The sequence below is a fragment of the Odontesthes bonariensis genome, chromosome 6 (genome assembly GCF_027942865.1).
Source record: "Odontesthes bonariensis isolate fOdoBon6 chromosome 6, fOdoBon6.hap1, whole genome shotgun sequence".
NCBI classification, from domain to species: Eukaryota; Metazoa; Chordata; class Actinopteri; order Atheriniformes; family Atherinopsidae; genus Odontesthes; species Odontesthes bonariensis.
Window position 1 is genome coordinate 4,199,831 of NC_134511.1, and position 14,908 is coordinate 4,214,738.

Sequence of the window (14,908 nt, forward strand, 5' to 3'; positions counted from 1 at the left end):
TCAGTTAAACCCATCTTTATTTGCGAGTTGAGCTCTGACTTTTGGGTATTATTTACATCGTCTTTGTCCTTTCTTATGAGTTCTGGGTGCTTTTTTTTTAGGCCTGCAGCTGTGTAAATGGCAAAGTCCACTGAGAATAAGGAATAAAAATAATAGAAAAAGCTGACTGCAAACATCAGGCTCCCCGGAGAGTGAGAGTGTCGGAGCTCGTGGAGTGACAGTGTAACACACAGCAATCTACCTGTACAATTATAGTGCTACTATTCACATTCATCTGTACATTAATAATATTTACAGTGATCACATTGGGGAGAGAGCCAGTACCTGAGGAGTTAGTTCCATAATTCAGCTTTTTCTCGTTCACCAGGAATAAAAAGAAGCGCACCTGACCAGCGGCAGCCCAAAACACGCAGAAAAGGTGAGATCTGTGTCCAGAATCAGGTGTGAACTCATTGCTCCAGCAGCGATTAAGAGGGGAAAAAGGGAGCTTAATTTGTTTTGGACGTCTAATGGCCTCATCATCTGAGTCGTAAAATCCGCCCACTGCGTTAACGTGAGCTGGTTTTCAACTTTCGCTGAGGTAGTCAGCAAAGAGCGGCTTCCCCGCTGCGGCGCCCGATGGGAAGTTTGTGCACGGTGACTTCTGTCTCTTCAAAAAGAAACACTCCTCTTACATATCTCAGGTGTGCGGAAGAGTATTAGGGCCAGGCATAAGAAAAAATATTTAGATTTTGCCTGTCGAGAATAAAGTCGAAATGTCGAGAATAAAGTCGAAATGTCGAGAATAAAGTCGAAATGTCGAGAATAATGTCGAGAATAATGTCGAGAATAATGTCAAGAATAAATGTCGAGAATAAAGTCGAAATGTCGAGAATAAAGTCGAAATGTCGAGAATAATGTCGAGAATAATGTCGAGAATAATGTCGAGAATAAATGTCGAGAATAAAGTCGAGAATAAATGTCGAGAATAAAGTCGAAATGTCGAGAATAAAGTCGAAATGTCGAGAATAATGTCGAGAATAATGTCGAGAATAAATGTCGAGAATAAAGTCGAAATGTCGAGAATAAAGTCGAAATGTCGAGAATAAAGTCGAAATGTCGAGAATAATGTCGAGAATAATGTCGAGAATAAATGTCGAGAATAAAGTCGAAATGTCGAGAATAATGTCGAGAATAAATGTCGAGAATAAAGTCGAAATGTCGAGAATAATGTCGAGAATAAATGTCGACATGTCAAGAATAAATGTCGAGAATAAAGTCGAAATGTCGAGAATAAAGTCGACATGTCGAGAATAAAGTTGAATAAAGTCGACATGTCGAGAATAAAGTTGAATAAAGTCGACATGTCGAGAATAATGTTGAATAAAGTCGACATGTCGAGAATAATGTCGAAATGTCGAGAATCGACAGGCAAAATATAAGTATTTTTTCTTATGCCTGGCCCTAATACTCTTCCGTACAGGTGAGCTGGCACGCTTTTAATCAAAAGACGGGAAGCTAGAAAGGAAAAGGTGAGGTCATTAATGCTCTGTGCCGGCAGCCTTCTGCTTCGAGTCTCTCCAACACACACACACACACACAAACTATACATGGAAACATATCAGCGGTTTTTAAACATACTGTTGGACAGCACACAAGATAAAAACACCATGAACACGCGTCGCACATGTGCAGCATTTCTCCCGGGAACGAAACATCCACCGATTACACGGGAACAGAAGAAAAAAGGAATTAAATAACAATCATCGTCTCCGTTTAAGATCGCTGTACAAGAGATCCGCTTATAACTTAAATAGTTCATTTTTAAAAAATATATGAAATGCTCGGCTCCTGTCGGTCCTCTGAGCGGCTTCAGGGCCGCTGCGTTGGTCTGTTGCGCAACACCGCCACCTGCAGGCTGAACTCAAACTAAACGGCGTGGTCTTTGGATCTTTGCCCGTTTCACAGAAGGAAAAACAACTCAGAAAAAAAGGGGGAAAATGTTCGGAGTCTCTTTTCTTTGCAAAGAGCTGTGAATGCTGCGGAGGAGCAGGGCGACAATGTAAAGGAGCTTTGGATTCGCTATGTTCCAGCAGCTTTGTGGCATCTGTAAATCGAGGATCTGGGAGCAGACGGGGGGGAGGGGGGCGCTAAGCCTTGTAGCAGTTTCCCTGCGTGGTCAGCGCCAGCTGGCCGTTGGGGGCCACCTCGTTGGCCTCGTCCTCCAGCAGGCCCGACACGTCGGCGTTGGGGATGCTGTCGTGGTAGCTGCTGAAGCTGATGTTGTCCTCCTTCAGCTCGATGGTCCAGAAGGGCGCGTTGAGCTTGCGGTTCTGGTACTCCTGATAGGTGTACACGCCGCCCACGAAGCCCAGCAGCAGCAGCACCACCAGGATGATGACCGCCAGGATGATGATGTTGAACTGCGTCCACGAGACCTCCGTGGGGGCGGCGGTGGTGTTGTCGGTGGGGCTGCTGAGGCTGGTGAGCAGGGCCTGGGTGGTGGTGGTGCTCAGGGCGGTGCTGGTGTTGTTGCTGGCTTTGGAAGCTGGGGCGCCCCTGGTTGTGGTGGAGATCGGGGCGGTGCTGGTGGGTGGCGAGGACGGACGGGGGGTGGGGGCCTCGGTTGGGTCTGCTGGTGTCGGCACGAGTCGGGATGCTGAGGAGAGAGAAAAACGTTAAAATAATCAGTGAGTGGGCAGATTCTGAGAGAAAGTCACTGTCATGTCACCAGAGCTCACTGCTAATGGCTTCGAGGCTTAAAGGGATAGTTCGCCTCTTTTGACATGAAGCTGTGTAACATCCCATATCAGCAACATCATTTATGAACATCTTCTTACCCCCTGCTGCGTCCTGTGAGCAGAGTTCCAGCCTGGTTTTGGTGTTGATGAAGGTAGTCCGGCTAGTTGGCTGGGGACTACAAAACAATATGCGTTCAACAGAGTCATACATTTGCATCACAAAATGGTTCTCCAGGAAAAAGTCAGACCTCATAATCGCTTGGCCCTATTTTCTCTCCCTTCGTATTACTGCCTGCTGTGCAGACCGAGCAGTCCCTTGCTTCCGAGCAGGAAATTGTGAGGTCTGACTTTTTCCTGGAGAACGATTTTGTGATGCAAATGTATTACTCTTTTGAACGCTTTTGAGAAGCAAAACGCTTTATTTTTTAAACCCCAGCCAACTAGCCGGGACTACTTTCATCAACGCCAAAACGAGGCTGGAACTCGGCTCACAGGACGCAGCAGGGGGTAAGAAGATGTTCATAAATGATGTTGCTGATATGGGATGTCATACACCTTCATGTCAAAAGAGGCGAACTGTCCCTTTAAGTTGGCTGTAGAGACTCTGCTCGAGCTGTTTGCCGTTAGTCGTTTCTTTGTCACTTTTCTGGCTCTTTGTTATGGATCATTGCATTGATTGCAGGCCTGATAAGGTTTTTCTGCAAAGTTCCTAAAATCTAAATGATTTTTCTAACATTGGTTAAAGTGCGATTAGACTGATTTTACTGACAGTTTTGTACAGAATATTGCTCTCAACAGGTGAATCTCTTCTGGACGATGACTCTGTTGTAGGGATTAGTGTAAATGCTCAGGAATATGCTTCCATTTGATCTAAAATAGGTATTTCCTTCTTAGAATTAAGGCAGGATATAGATTTTCCTCTGGTCTGCAGACTTAGTGGTAGTTCATATTATATCACACAAGAAATGAAGCTGGATTTATTTATTCTTTGCTTGTTAAAAAACATCTTGTGGGTGGGTCTAGAAATGAGACAAATATACTTGGTAAGACTTGGATTTTTTCCATTGTGGGAAGAGAGACCCTACACTGGAAAAAATGCCCCTCCAAAAATAAGTAAAAAAACAACAAATAAAAGACGTTTTTGCTTGAAATAAGCAAAATAAATCTGCCAATGGAACTAGTGAAAATCAGCTTGTCAAGATTTCTTGAAATAAGATGTGATATTTAGGACTTTTGAGATAAAAGTGATCTGGAAATTAGCTTAAAAACCTCTTCAAATGTCAAAAAAAGCTTGTTTCATATGATATGTGACTCAAAACAATTTGTTTTCAAGACTTTTTCATTTAACAAGATATTCCAGATGTATATTCTTCAAACAAGTCCCTATATCTGGCTGAAATGGCACTTGTTAGGCAGTTATGTCTTATATTAAGTGTAATGAGATATTTTGACTAGAAATGAGACAAATATACTTGGTAAGACTTTGATTTTTTCCAGTGTGAGACTCTGGCCTGCTCCAAAATGCTCGAGCTGTTTGCTGTTAGTTGTTTCTTTGTCACTTTCCTGGCTCTATGTTCCATTATTATTATTATTATTATTAACCTAATATGATTTTCCTCTGGTCTTTTCTCCTATTCAGTCTGCAGACTAAAGTCTATCCACCTCACTGAAGATGAGTTAGTGGTAGTTCTATTATCTCACACAGGAAATTAAACTTGATTTATTTATTCTTTGCTTGTTAAAGACCATGTTTTGGTCGGGCCTTACTCAGACGGCTGCAGTTGTGTGCCCGGGCGTCCCCTGTGAACCCGGGGGCGCACAGCTGGCAGCGGGGGCCGGCGGTGTTGTTGGTGCAGCTCAGGCAGCGGCCGGTGTCGGGGTCGCAGAGCTGCTCGGGGCCTCGGGGGTCTGCGTTCCCGCTGCAGTCACACGGGACACAAGCCCCGGACGCCCTGTGGAAGCCGGCGCTGCAGCTGTCACAGTGTGGGCCGCTGTAGTGGGGAAGGCACTGGTCACACACCGGAGAGCCGCCGGGTCCTGAAAACCAGGAGACAAGTCTGCCAGTCAGCTGCTGATCATCGGGGGGAGGTTCTTTTTTTATTGGTTTTCAGCAGTAACACAAAATATACATTTTGCCATCATGTCAGTAACAAAGATAGATAAAATACAGTAAAATAGTGCCATACATCTATCCCAGAGATCCTCATTGTGTGGCTCCTCAAGCTTTAATTGGCGGCTCGCACTCTCACAGTAGCTTATAACAATATGGTAACAATAACAATACATTTTTACAAATAACACACAGCGAATACTGCACAGTGTTAAGTATTTTTATTAAGTTTGCGGTTTAGTAGTATTAATTTATTGACTGTGCTACATTAAGATTAAAACATGTTCAGTACCTGGACTGAAATATTGTTCATTATTTTGTTGCATACTGTGTTTTTTAGTAATATTTCTTCTTGTAAAAAGCTGACTTGATTATGTTTGATGAGCTACAGAAGGAGGAATTGAAAAGCTAAATGGCTGAAGAAGGTGTTTTTATGTGCTTAGATAGCCTGTAGCTCTGTTAAAGCTGGTGAGGTTCGTGCACATTTGAATAAATGTTCTTATGCATCCAGTACAGGCTCATTTTCTGTGTACAGTGAGGTAGTGTTGGTGGTGGGGTTCTGGCTGGGGGCCTGGGCCCCCGTGCAGCTGTATGCCCAGCAACGCCCCTGATTCCAGTTAAAAGGAATAAAACATTCAAAAAGGAAACTGTGAACAAATACATTTACGCAGATTTAAAAACATTTAAACTGAATGTATGAAAAAAAACACACCATAGACACCAAACTACAATCATAGCTCCAAACTGAAGCCTTTCGTTGCTGCACGCTTGTCACCACTAGATGGCGCAAGATGACAGAACATGAATGTGGAAGACTCGCTGAGTTTCAGTGGAAACACACAGATTGCTGTTGTTTCTCAGGAGGTCGTGTCACACCTTGTTTAAGGCGCACGGTGCGTAAAACAGCAAAGATGCTAAAGCTGCCGTCCATGTTCCCAAACATCCGAACGGCACAAAGGCTGCAGGAGGAGCCTGAGAGCACATCTATCAGGAGGTTGTTGTGGGAGACTGAGGCGTCCTTTTGCATTTGCCATCAGTCTGTCTGCTGTGCTGTGGCGCCTGCTGATACTCACGCCCACACGTGGCTCTAACCCAGAGATACTCATTGCGCGGCTCGTAATGTGGTAACAATAACAATAAATTTTTTCCAATAACACACAGCGAATACTGCACAGTGTTAAGTATTTTTATTAAGTTTTATTTAAGGCTTAATGGTGTTTCCTAAAGGGGGCACACTGTTAAACCTGGCAACGCAGCCCGCTTAAACCACCCTCACACTTGAACGCAGAGCACACTAGCTCCTTTAGCCGGTTTTTAATTAAAAAAGGGCAAAAACCAGCACAAAAACCATGCTCATCCTGAATGTCTCACTATGATTACAACAACAAACTACAAATACAACATGAAGAAAGTCGAGCACATGCACGCCAGCTTCTGCTCATCCCAGTATTAAGGTAAATGTGGTCTGAATTGAAAACGTATTGGCTGTGCTGTTTCTTTTTTTGTGGGATGTTTTATATATAGAAATGCATATTTGCAAAAGGGGACTTTAGCATGTTGTGGTAAAAGTGGCTCTTCCCTTGATTTTGCTGCCAATGTGGCTCTTATGAAAAAACTAGTGAGTATCACTGATCTATACAATCCCATATTATGCTCAACATCACTGATTATGACAGCTACAGGCAGACTGATCTTTTCAAAAAGCTCATTTGGAGTCTTTGTTGGAGTCTTTGTTTATCAGTCGGCCTCGTGCCCTTGGTAATATGATAGCGCGACACCTTGTGACACGTCAGGCAGGAACTGCAGCATTAAAGGCAGCACCGTCAGCTGCTCTGCGTCCCTCTGGAGAATCATTATTCCCAATTAACAAAGTGTCGCCTCTTCCATCGGTGCTTCCAGTTTGGTGCTTGTAGTTTAAAAAGTCGATGGGTTAGCATTGCTTTTCAGCGTAATATCAGCCATGAATTCAAATAAAATGCAGACTTTAAACAGTGGAGGTAAAGATGGAGCTGGACGAGTACAAAGCAAACCTTATCATTTATAAAGCTCGTTGTTAGGGCTGGGCAACGATTAAAATGTTTAATCTAATTAATCGCGATTAATCGCATTTGTATGCAAAATCCAAAAATGAATCCAAAAGTAGTGTATAGCTTTTAGCATTTAGTTTTATGTTAAATGTGCTGCCATATGAATGAAAGTGCCATAACATTTGTTGTGCAAACACACTTTTAACATCAGCATCTTTCTGTAGTTTTTATGTAGAAGCCTCGCTCCACTGTCTGTTTCCTTGAATGACTTGCTGCTATCAGTTGTGTGTTTTGCCTTTAAGTGATATTTTAGACTGGAACTACTACGCTGAGAAGACAATTCAACTTGGCAGTGTTTACAGATGACTTTGGTTCTGTCGACTCCGCCGTCTGGAAGAACTTTAACATGAAAATGGCCGAGTAAAAGTTCCGTACCCTTCTCCATGTTTGGTGGATCCGCCGATTACTTTCTTTTCCTGTTCCACAGCAGACAGCAACAGACTTTTACAAAATAAAAGCCTGTGAGCAAAAGACTTTTACAATAATAAAATAAATAATAAATCGGAAGGCTCTGTGCTGTGTGTTGTTCCACCTCTCTCTGCCCCCTCACTGGAAAAAATGCCCCTCCAAAAATAAGTTAAAAAAAAACAACAAAATACAAGACGTTTTTGCTTGAAATAAGCAAAAAAAAAATCTGCCAATGGAACTAGTGAAAATTGTCAAGATTTCTTGAAATAAGATGTGATATTTAGGACTTTTGAGATAAAAGTGATCTTGAAATTAGCTTAAAAACCTCTTCAAATGTCAAAAAAAGCTTGTTTCATATGATATGTGACTCAAAACAATTTGTTTTCAAGACTTTTTCATTTAACAAGATATTCCAGATGTATTGTCTTCAAACAAGTCCCTATATCTGGCTGAAATAGTACTTGTTAGGCAGTTGTGTCTTGTATTAAAGGGATAGTTCGGGATATTTGACATGAATCTGTATGGCATCACCATAACCAGTGTCGTGCATTCAAACTGACTTACCCCCGACAGTGTCCTGTGAGCCGAGTTCTTGTCCAGTGTTGGTCAAGGCGAAAGTAGTCCGGCTTGTTTGCTGGGGTCAAGAAATTAGCGCGTTTTTCTTCCCAAAACAGTACGTGTGCTAAAGAGTGATTTATTTCATCACAAAAACCAAAGCCGGCAAAAGTCACTCCTCGTTATCACTTGGGCCCTATACTGTCTCTCATTGTGTATCAGTGCGCACGTCATTCTGACCGCGAGCTGTGCGCACGAGTTCACTTTGTTTACTGCTCGGGAAGATGTCTGACTACGAGAGCGACAAGGAACATATTGACTTCCGTTCAGAGCCAAGGGGGTATCTTTATGAACCCGTTTATACTGAGGAGGAAGTTTGCCAAATGGACTTAGATCGGGCAGAAAGAGAGAGGGTGGACAGAGAAGTGATGGAAACAGAAGCTGGAGCCACTGCTGGAGCTGCGATACCCAGGGTGGCCGACAAATCCTGGTGCACTTGTTTGAAGTGCGAAGTAATGCAGACAGAGGTGGAATGTTACTGCTGCCACGAGTGGGATTTAGTTATGCCCCAGATACAAAACCTTTCCAGAGATGAGGATGTCGGCGGCCGCGGGACAGCTGCTGCCTGCATCACAAATAACGGTGACTTCCCTGCACTCCTGAATGCAGGCGTCTGAGAACTTTTTTCCATGTTCCCAAGATCAACTGGAAGAGGCGTCCCAGACCAGCTGGACCCGATGGCCAGTTGTCTGCAGAGTAAGTGTTGAGCACTGCCAAAGAACAGAAAGACTCGTGCGCACAGCTCGCGGTCAGAATGACGTGCGCACTGATACACAATGAGAGACAGTAGGGCCCAAGTGATAACGAGGAGTGACTTTTGCCGGCTTCGGTTTTTGTGATGAAATAAATCACTCTTTAGCACACGTACTGTTTTGGGAAGAAAAACACGCTAATTTCTTGACCCCAGCAAACAAGCCGGACTACTTTCGCCTTGACCAACACTGGACAAGAACTCGGCTCACAGGACACTGTCGGGGGTAAGTCAGTTTGAATGCACGACACTGGTTATGGTGATGCCATACAGATTCATGTCAAATATCCCGAACTATCCCTTTAAGTGTAATGACATATTTTGACTAGAAATGAGACAAATATACTTGGTAAGACTTTGATTTTTTTCCAGTGCTGCTTCCTGTCTCTCTGAACTTTCCATTAAAGGCACAAAAGCCCAAAAACAATTTTTAAATTTTATCTTATTTAAAAAAAAAAAAAAAAATGCGTTAAACCTGCGTTAATGCGCCATAAAACATTCATCGGCGTTAAATAATAACGAGTTAACTCGCCCAGCTCTACTTGTTGCACAACGTCTCTTTCCTTATTAAAGCCACGTATCATCTGCTTAAACTGGACAAGCTGCCTGATATCGTCTCCCTGTCTGTCCAAGATCCCGTGTTTTTCCATCTCTCCTTGTTTCGCCTCGCAAATATTCGATTAGTAAACACTCACTGATTTCTCTCAACCCCCCCCCAAGCTCAATGTTTACAGCAGAATAGGACGAATGACACATTTTCCTCTCGGGATGGAGCCACGCTGGAAAGGCCAGAGAGAAGAAATGTGCTTCCTGTCGTCAGGTTACTAACTATTGGTTTTTCACATTTCGTACATCTGAAGCGAACACAGAAACCAGAGAATGGTAAAAGTCTGGAAGTAGAAGCAGCTCTCCGGAAACACAACCCCAGATCCAGATGGGATCTGTATTCCCCCCAGCGTGAGTGTCTGGTGGGAATGTAAGCGCATAAAGTCGCTCCAACATGCTTTTCACCAGACGAGGCCTCGATTTCCAACTTTTTCTGTCTGGAACTGTGGAAACAGGGAATGAACAAATGATACATAGCACGGAAACGGTTAAGAAGCCCTAAGATGGTGGACTGTAGGCTTTATTTACAAGCTCTGAATATTGCACAGGTGTTGACAATGAGTGTGCAAGTCGGCCAGTATCATGAATGTCTCCATTGTTTTCCCCTTTTTATAAAAATATCCACCCACCAAAGACATGGCTGATCTAATTCATCTCATTTTCTGGTCTTCATTTAGAACAACCGTCTTCTTTCAGAGCTCATCTGAAGTGGTTTTCCAATCATCTACGAGACTTTTTAAGGGTCCTTAGCATGAGGTTCAGAGACCAGACGGGCCTGGTTCGTTCTATCTGCACCAGAAGATGAGTGGCGGATCCAATGCGTTGAGCTTCCTTAAACTGGCCAAGATGTAAGTTTGTCCAGTGACGTCACATGACTGCGCACTGGAAAAAAATTTAAGTCTTACCAAGTATATTTGTCTCATTGAGTATCTCATTACACTTAATATAAGACACAACTGCCTAACAAGTACTATTTCAGCCAGATATAGGGACTTGTTTGAAGACAATACATCTGGAATATCTTGTTAAATGAAAAAGTCTTGAAAACAAATTGTTTTGAGTTGGATTTCATATGAAACAAGCTTTTTTTGACATTTGAAGAGGTTTTTAAGCTAATTTCAAGATCACTTTTATCTCAAAAGTCCCAAATATCACATCTTATTTCAAGAAATCTTGACAAGCTAGTTTTCACTAGTTCCATTGGCAGATTTATTTAGCTGATTTCAAGCAAAAAACGTCTTTTATTTGTTGTTTTTTTTACTTATTTTTGGAGGGGCATTTTTTCCAGTGTGTTGTATTCCAGCAGCGAGCAGGCTGCTCCTGATAAGCTACAACAGAGATACTCACATGAGGCTCCTCAAGCTTTAATTGGCGGCTCGCACTCGCATAGTAGCTTATAACAATATGGTAACAATAAGAATATTTTTTTTAGAATTACATACAGCGAATACTGCACAGTATTAAGTATTTTTATTAAGTTTGCGTTTTTGTAAACTGTGTGTACCTGGAATCTATCCACTGAACTTCATACAAACAAAGAAACAGACTAAACTACTGGACTTTGGGTTTCTACAAGCTGGGAGAGTGATTGCACTTCATTGGAGGAATACAGAGGCTCCTTCCATGAAACAGTGAATAAAAGAACTTTCAGAGTGCATTGGTCAAGAAAGACTAACATATATTGCTAAGGGAAAACTGAAAGAGTTTGTTCATCTTTGGGAACCATACGTGAGTATTATAGAATCTGGAATGTAATGTATTTATTTATGTTTGTTTACTTATTTATTTTAAGGGAGATTGTTATTACATTGATATGTATCTGTATTTCAGTTAAGAATTTTGTACTTTGAGTTATTGATATTAGGATTGTGCAAGTTTAGGTATGTGTGTGTGAGTGAGTGATACTGGTTCTGTGACGTGTTGTAGTCACAGTTCAAGTGTTCTGTAAAGTAATAAAACCCAATAATAAAGATATTTGAAAAAAAAAAGGTTGCATTTCTGTAGTAATGTATTAAGTATTTTTATTAAGTATTAAGGCTTAATGGTGTTTCCTAAAGGGGGCACACTGTTAAACCTGGCAACGCAGCCCGCTTAAACCACCTCACACTTGACCGCAGTGCACGCTAGCTCCTTTAGCCGGTTTTTAATCAAAAAAGAGCAAAAAGCAGCACAAAAATCAAAGGAAAATCAGCATGAAGACGCCAGAGAGGGGACGAGCAGGCAAACGTCGGGTGTACCGCGAGATGCAGGCACAATGGATCGGTTTTTAATTAAAAAAAGGGCAAAAAGCAGCACAGAAACCATGCTCATCCTGAATGTCTCACTATGATTACAACAACAAACTACAAACACAACATGAAGAAAGTCAAGCACATGCACGCCAGCTTCCCCTCATCCCAGTATTAAGGTAAATGTGGTCTGAATTGAAAATGTGTTGGCTGTGTTGTTTCTGTTTTATATGTAGAAATGCAGATTTGCAAAAGGGGACTTTAGTATGTTGTGGTAAAAGTGGCTCTTCCCTTGATTTTGCTGCCAATGTGGCTCTTGTGAATAAAATAGTATCACTGAGCTCGAATTAACCTCTGCTGGGGGGTTCAAAGGCATTCGGCCTGCTGGGTTACGTTACATAACTGGGAGAAAGGAGCTGCATGGGGCTGCAGGACTTGTCCTCCCCTGTGTTGCTATGACACACCGAGGCCTGCTAGCTGCTAGCTTTGCACAGCTCTGTCTGACATAAACACAGAGAACGAGAGGAAACCTCAAAGATCTAAAGATGAGATAGAGAGCCCCCGCCATCTTCCGCCGCTGAGACACCATCATACATGGTTGATTTAGTATGTGTGACCCACATTCTGCGCTGGTGCAACGCTCCGTTTCACCTCTCCGTGTGTCACTTTGGAGGGATGTTCATGTGCTGTGACAGGCTGCATCAGCACATTTAAACAGCATCGTGGATCCAGGGATCCTGCACCGTGGCATCTTCTCATTTGTCGCCGTTGCCGAGGAAACGCCGGCCCCGGAGGCTGCTTGTCTTTCCGGCTCCTGTGCTGAGTCTGAAAGACGGTCCACAGCCCTGTAAACATGATCCAGGGGCAGGTTTCCCATTATCTCTTCTCTTTCGCAGCTATGATGACACTTTTATCTTATTCGATTTTGTTGTATTTTATTGCTTTCACTGTTCTTTTATCGTTTTTACTTCTTCTCTTTATTTATTACCTGCTGTAAAGCACTTTGGTACACTGTAATGCTTGTCTGTAAAGGGCTGTATAAATAAAATACATTTACATTAAAGAGTTTTGATATTTGGTTTATTGTAGATATCCAGAACGTTTATAGGCGATATGAAGTATTCACCAGCGTCATTTTGACTTAAAAAAATAATTAAAATGTCACATAAAGTGGTAGAAAAGCTTTTAGTTTAACTGAAAAATCTTTAAATTATTTTTCTGTTTGTTTATTTATTTTTTATTTTTTTTAAATGCTAGTTTTAAAATGTAGCACTCTGAGTTCATTAAGTTGATGTAAAGTGTTTTAAAATGCCAGACTCTCTTGGTCACAGTGGGCAGGTTTGTTTGACCTTTAATCCGACAAAATGAATAAAAATGGACTGATGTTATTCCTAAAGTGTCTAGTTTTGTTTTTACTTCTTCTTCTCTTTATTTATTACCTGCTGTAAAGCACTTTGGTACATCATAATGATTGCTCGTAAAGGGCTGTATGAATAAAATACATTTACATTCTTCCTGTAGTGATGCCATCTCCAGAGAGTGCGATGCTACCCATCCCCCCCCCCCAGTCTGCTGCTGCCTGGCTGGCTCTGAAATGGCCCAGCTGTGCTCAGGCTGTCCTATCTCAGCAGCCTGGTTCGTGTCCCCTCCACTACCCTCCCCTGTTGTGCAACCTCCGCTGTGGCCCCTGGCAGGGGCAAACCAAACCCGACAGTCTAAGTGCATTTAAACACGGCTGTTGCCATGCAGGAAAGCACCGATGGGGGTGCATCGGTACGTAGCTGAGCTGTCTAGGATTGGTCCCTAAAGAGGAATGGCGAGATTAGAGAGCGTTAATGGCACGGTGATGCAATGCTGAACGGAGACCTCAATAGGCGGTTTGCAGGAGGGGTTCAAATGCAGTTTGATGTGGATAAGCTGAGATCTAAGCCGCTACGTAATGTTGTGATGTCCGAGTCTGGTGAACTTAAAACCACGAAAGGCCGATGACACAAACGATGGGAATCACTGTGGTCGCTGTAATTAAGGGCTTGAGTTGGCGCCGGGGAAACAGGTGACGGGATGTTTCTCTTCACCTTCACTGCTCCGATCCGAAAGCAAATCATTCAAAAACATTTCGGTCTAAAGCGTAAACGATTAAGTCAGTTTATGGATCAACAGATCACAAATGAGACAAATGTTTTCTTCTACTTTTTTCCGAAGGCTGTGAGGAATTACCGTGTTCTTCTGCTTTCATTTAAACGGTTCAAAGTCATCACATGTAGGGATGGGAATCCAGAACCGGCTCCCGGTAGTTCGATTCGATGCCCAACGATCCCGTTTATAGGGTCTGCTAACGATGACGTATTAGCGCGATGACATCATGTGCACGCTTCGTGTTTTGGCTCAGAATGTTTCCAACATGGCGGCGAGGAGGAAAGCGCCCCAAAGTTTGGATATATTTCACCAAAAAGGACAATACTCAATGCTCAGAGACAGGCTCAGAGGCAGGGAAAAGTAAATTGACAGAGGAGAAAATAGATAAAATGTCGGTGCGTACTTGAATTTAAAGTGTTACTGCAACCAAAGCCATTTGTACTATATATAGCTGGATGAGAATTGATAAGAGAACCGATAAAGGAACCAAATCGATATCGATAATGGAACCGGAATTGCTAAATTCCTAACAATTCCCATCTCTTAATCACATCTGGCAGAAGTCATTTTCCACTAGTTTTTGACACTGTTTGGACGACTGTTACAGTGCTGTGCAAATAACAGCAGCCCTCCATCATCAGCTCCACCCTCACATTCGTGATGTCACAACCTTATTTTGCACATAAACTCATTTTCATAATAAAAATACTTTTTGACTTTGAGCATATTTGACTGCTCAACATGTATCTGCCTAACATTCAGACCTCTTTGATTGATTATCACACCTTGCTCTTAATCTCTAAGCCTTCATAGACACAACCGCCCGGGTCTGGACTTATGTGGGGAAATCTTCTGTCACAGAAGTGTAATGTGCTCCAACCTTTTTCATTACTGCAAAGACAGTTGGCATTTTCATACCAAGACTGGGAAATTACAGCTGAAATATGCTGCCTCTGATGCTCTGAACCGTCAGTTATGGCATGGAAAAGGCAGGGAGCTACATGAATTCAACAGTCAGTGCCAGGGTTGGGAAATGTTTTCTTGCCTTAACTCTTTCGGCTCTTTGTCGTTGGCTGGTTGCATATCAGGGGGAACTGCGGTGGTTTAGGAATAAGGACAGTGACTGCAGTTTAACCCAGATCTCTGCCCAGCAGAGACCTCTGGCCGTGCCGAAGTAAATAGGGCGGCAGCAGCCTGGAGGTGAAACACGTGGGGTCACCAGGGAGGTTAGAGTTAATCCCAGATCG

The 14,908-nt window shown here is 42.7% G+C and overlaps 1 protein-coding gene across 1 annotated transcript in view; it reads right to left on the reverse strand.

Moving 5' to 3' along the window:
• Positions 1 to 14,908, reverse strand: part of LOC142381865 (multiple epidermal growth factor-like domains protein 9) — a 53,989-nt gene continuing 39,081 nt past the window's right edge. Inside the window, exons 5-6 of the mRNA XM_075467142.1 lie at positions 4,488 to 4,757; positions 1 to 2,638 (exon numbers count right to left, since the gene is read on the reverse strand). Of these exons, the coding sequence (XP_075323257.1) occupies positions 2,130 to 2,638; positions 4,488 to 4,757 (779 nt within the window). The 3' untranslated portion in view covers positions 1 to 2,129. The remainder of the gene's footprint in view (positions 2,639 to 4,487; positions 4,758 to 14,908) is intronic.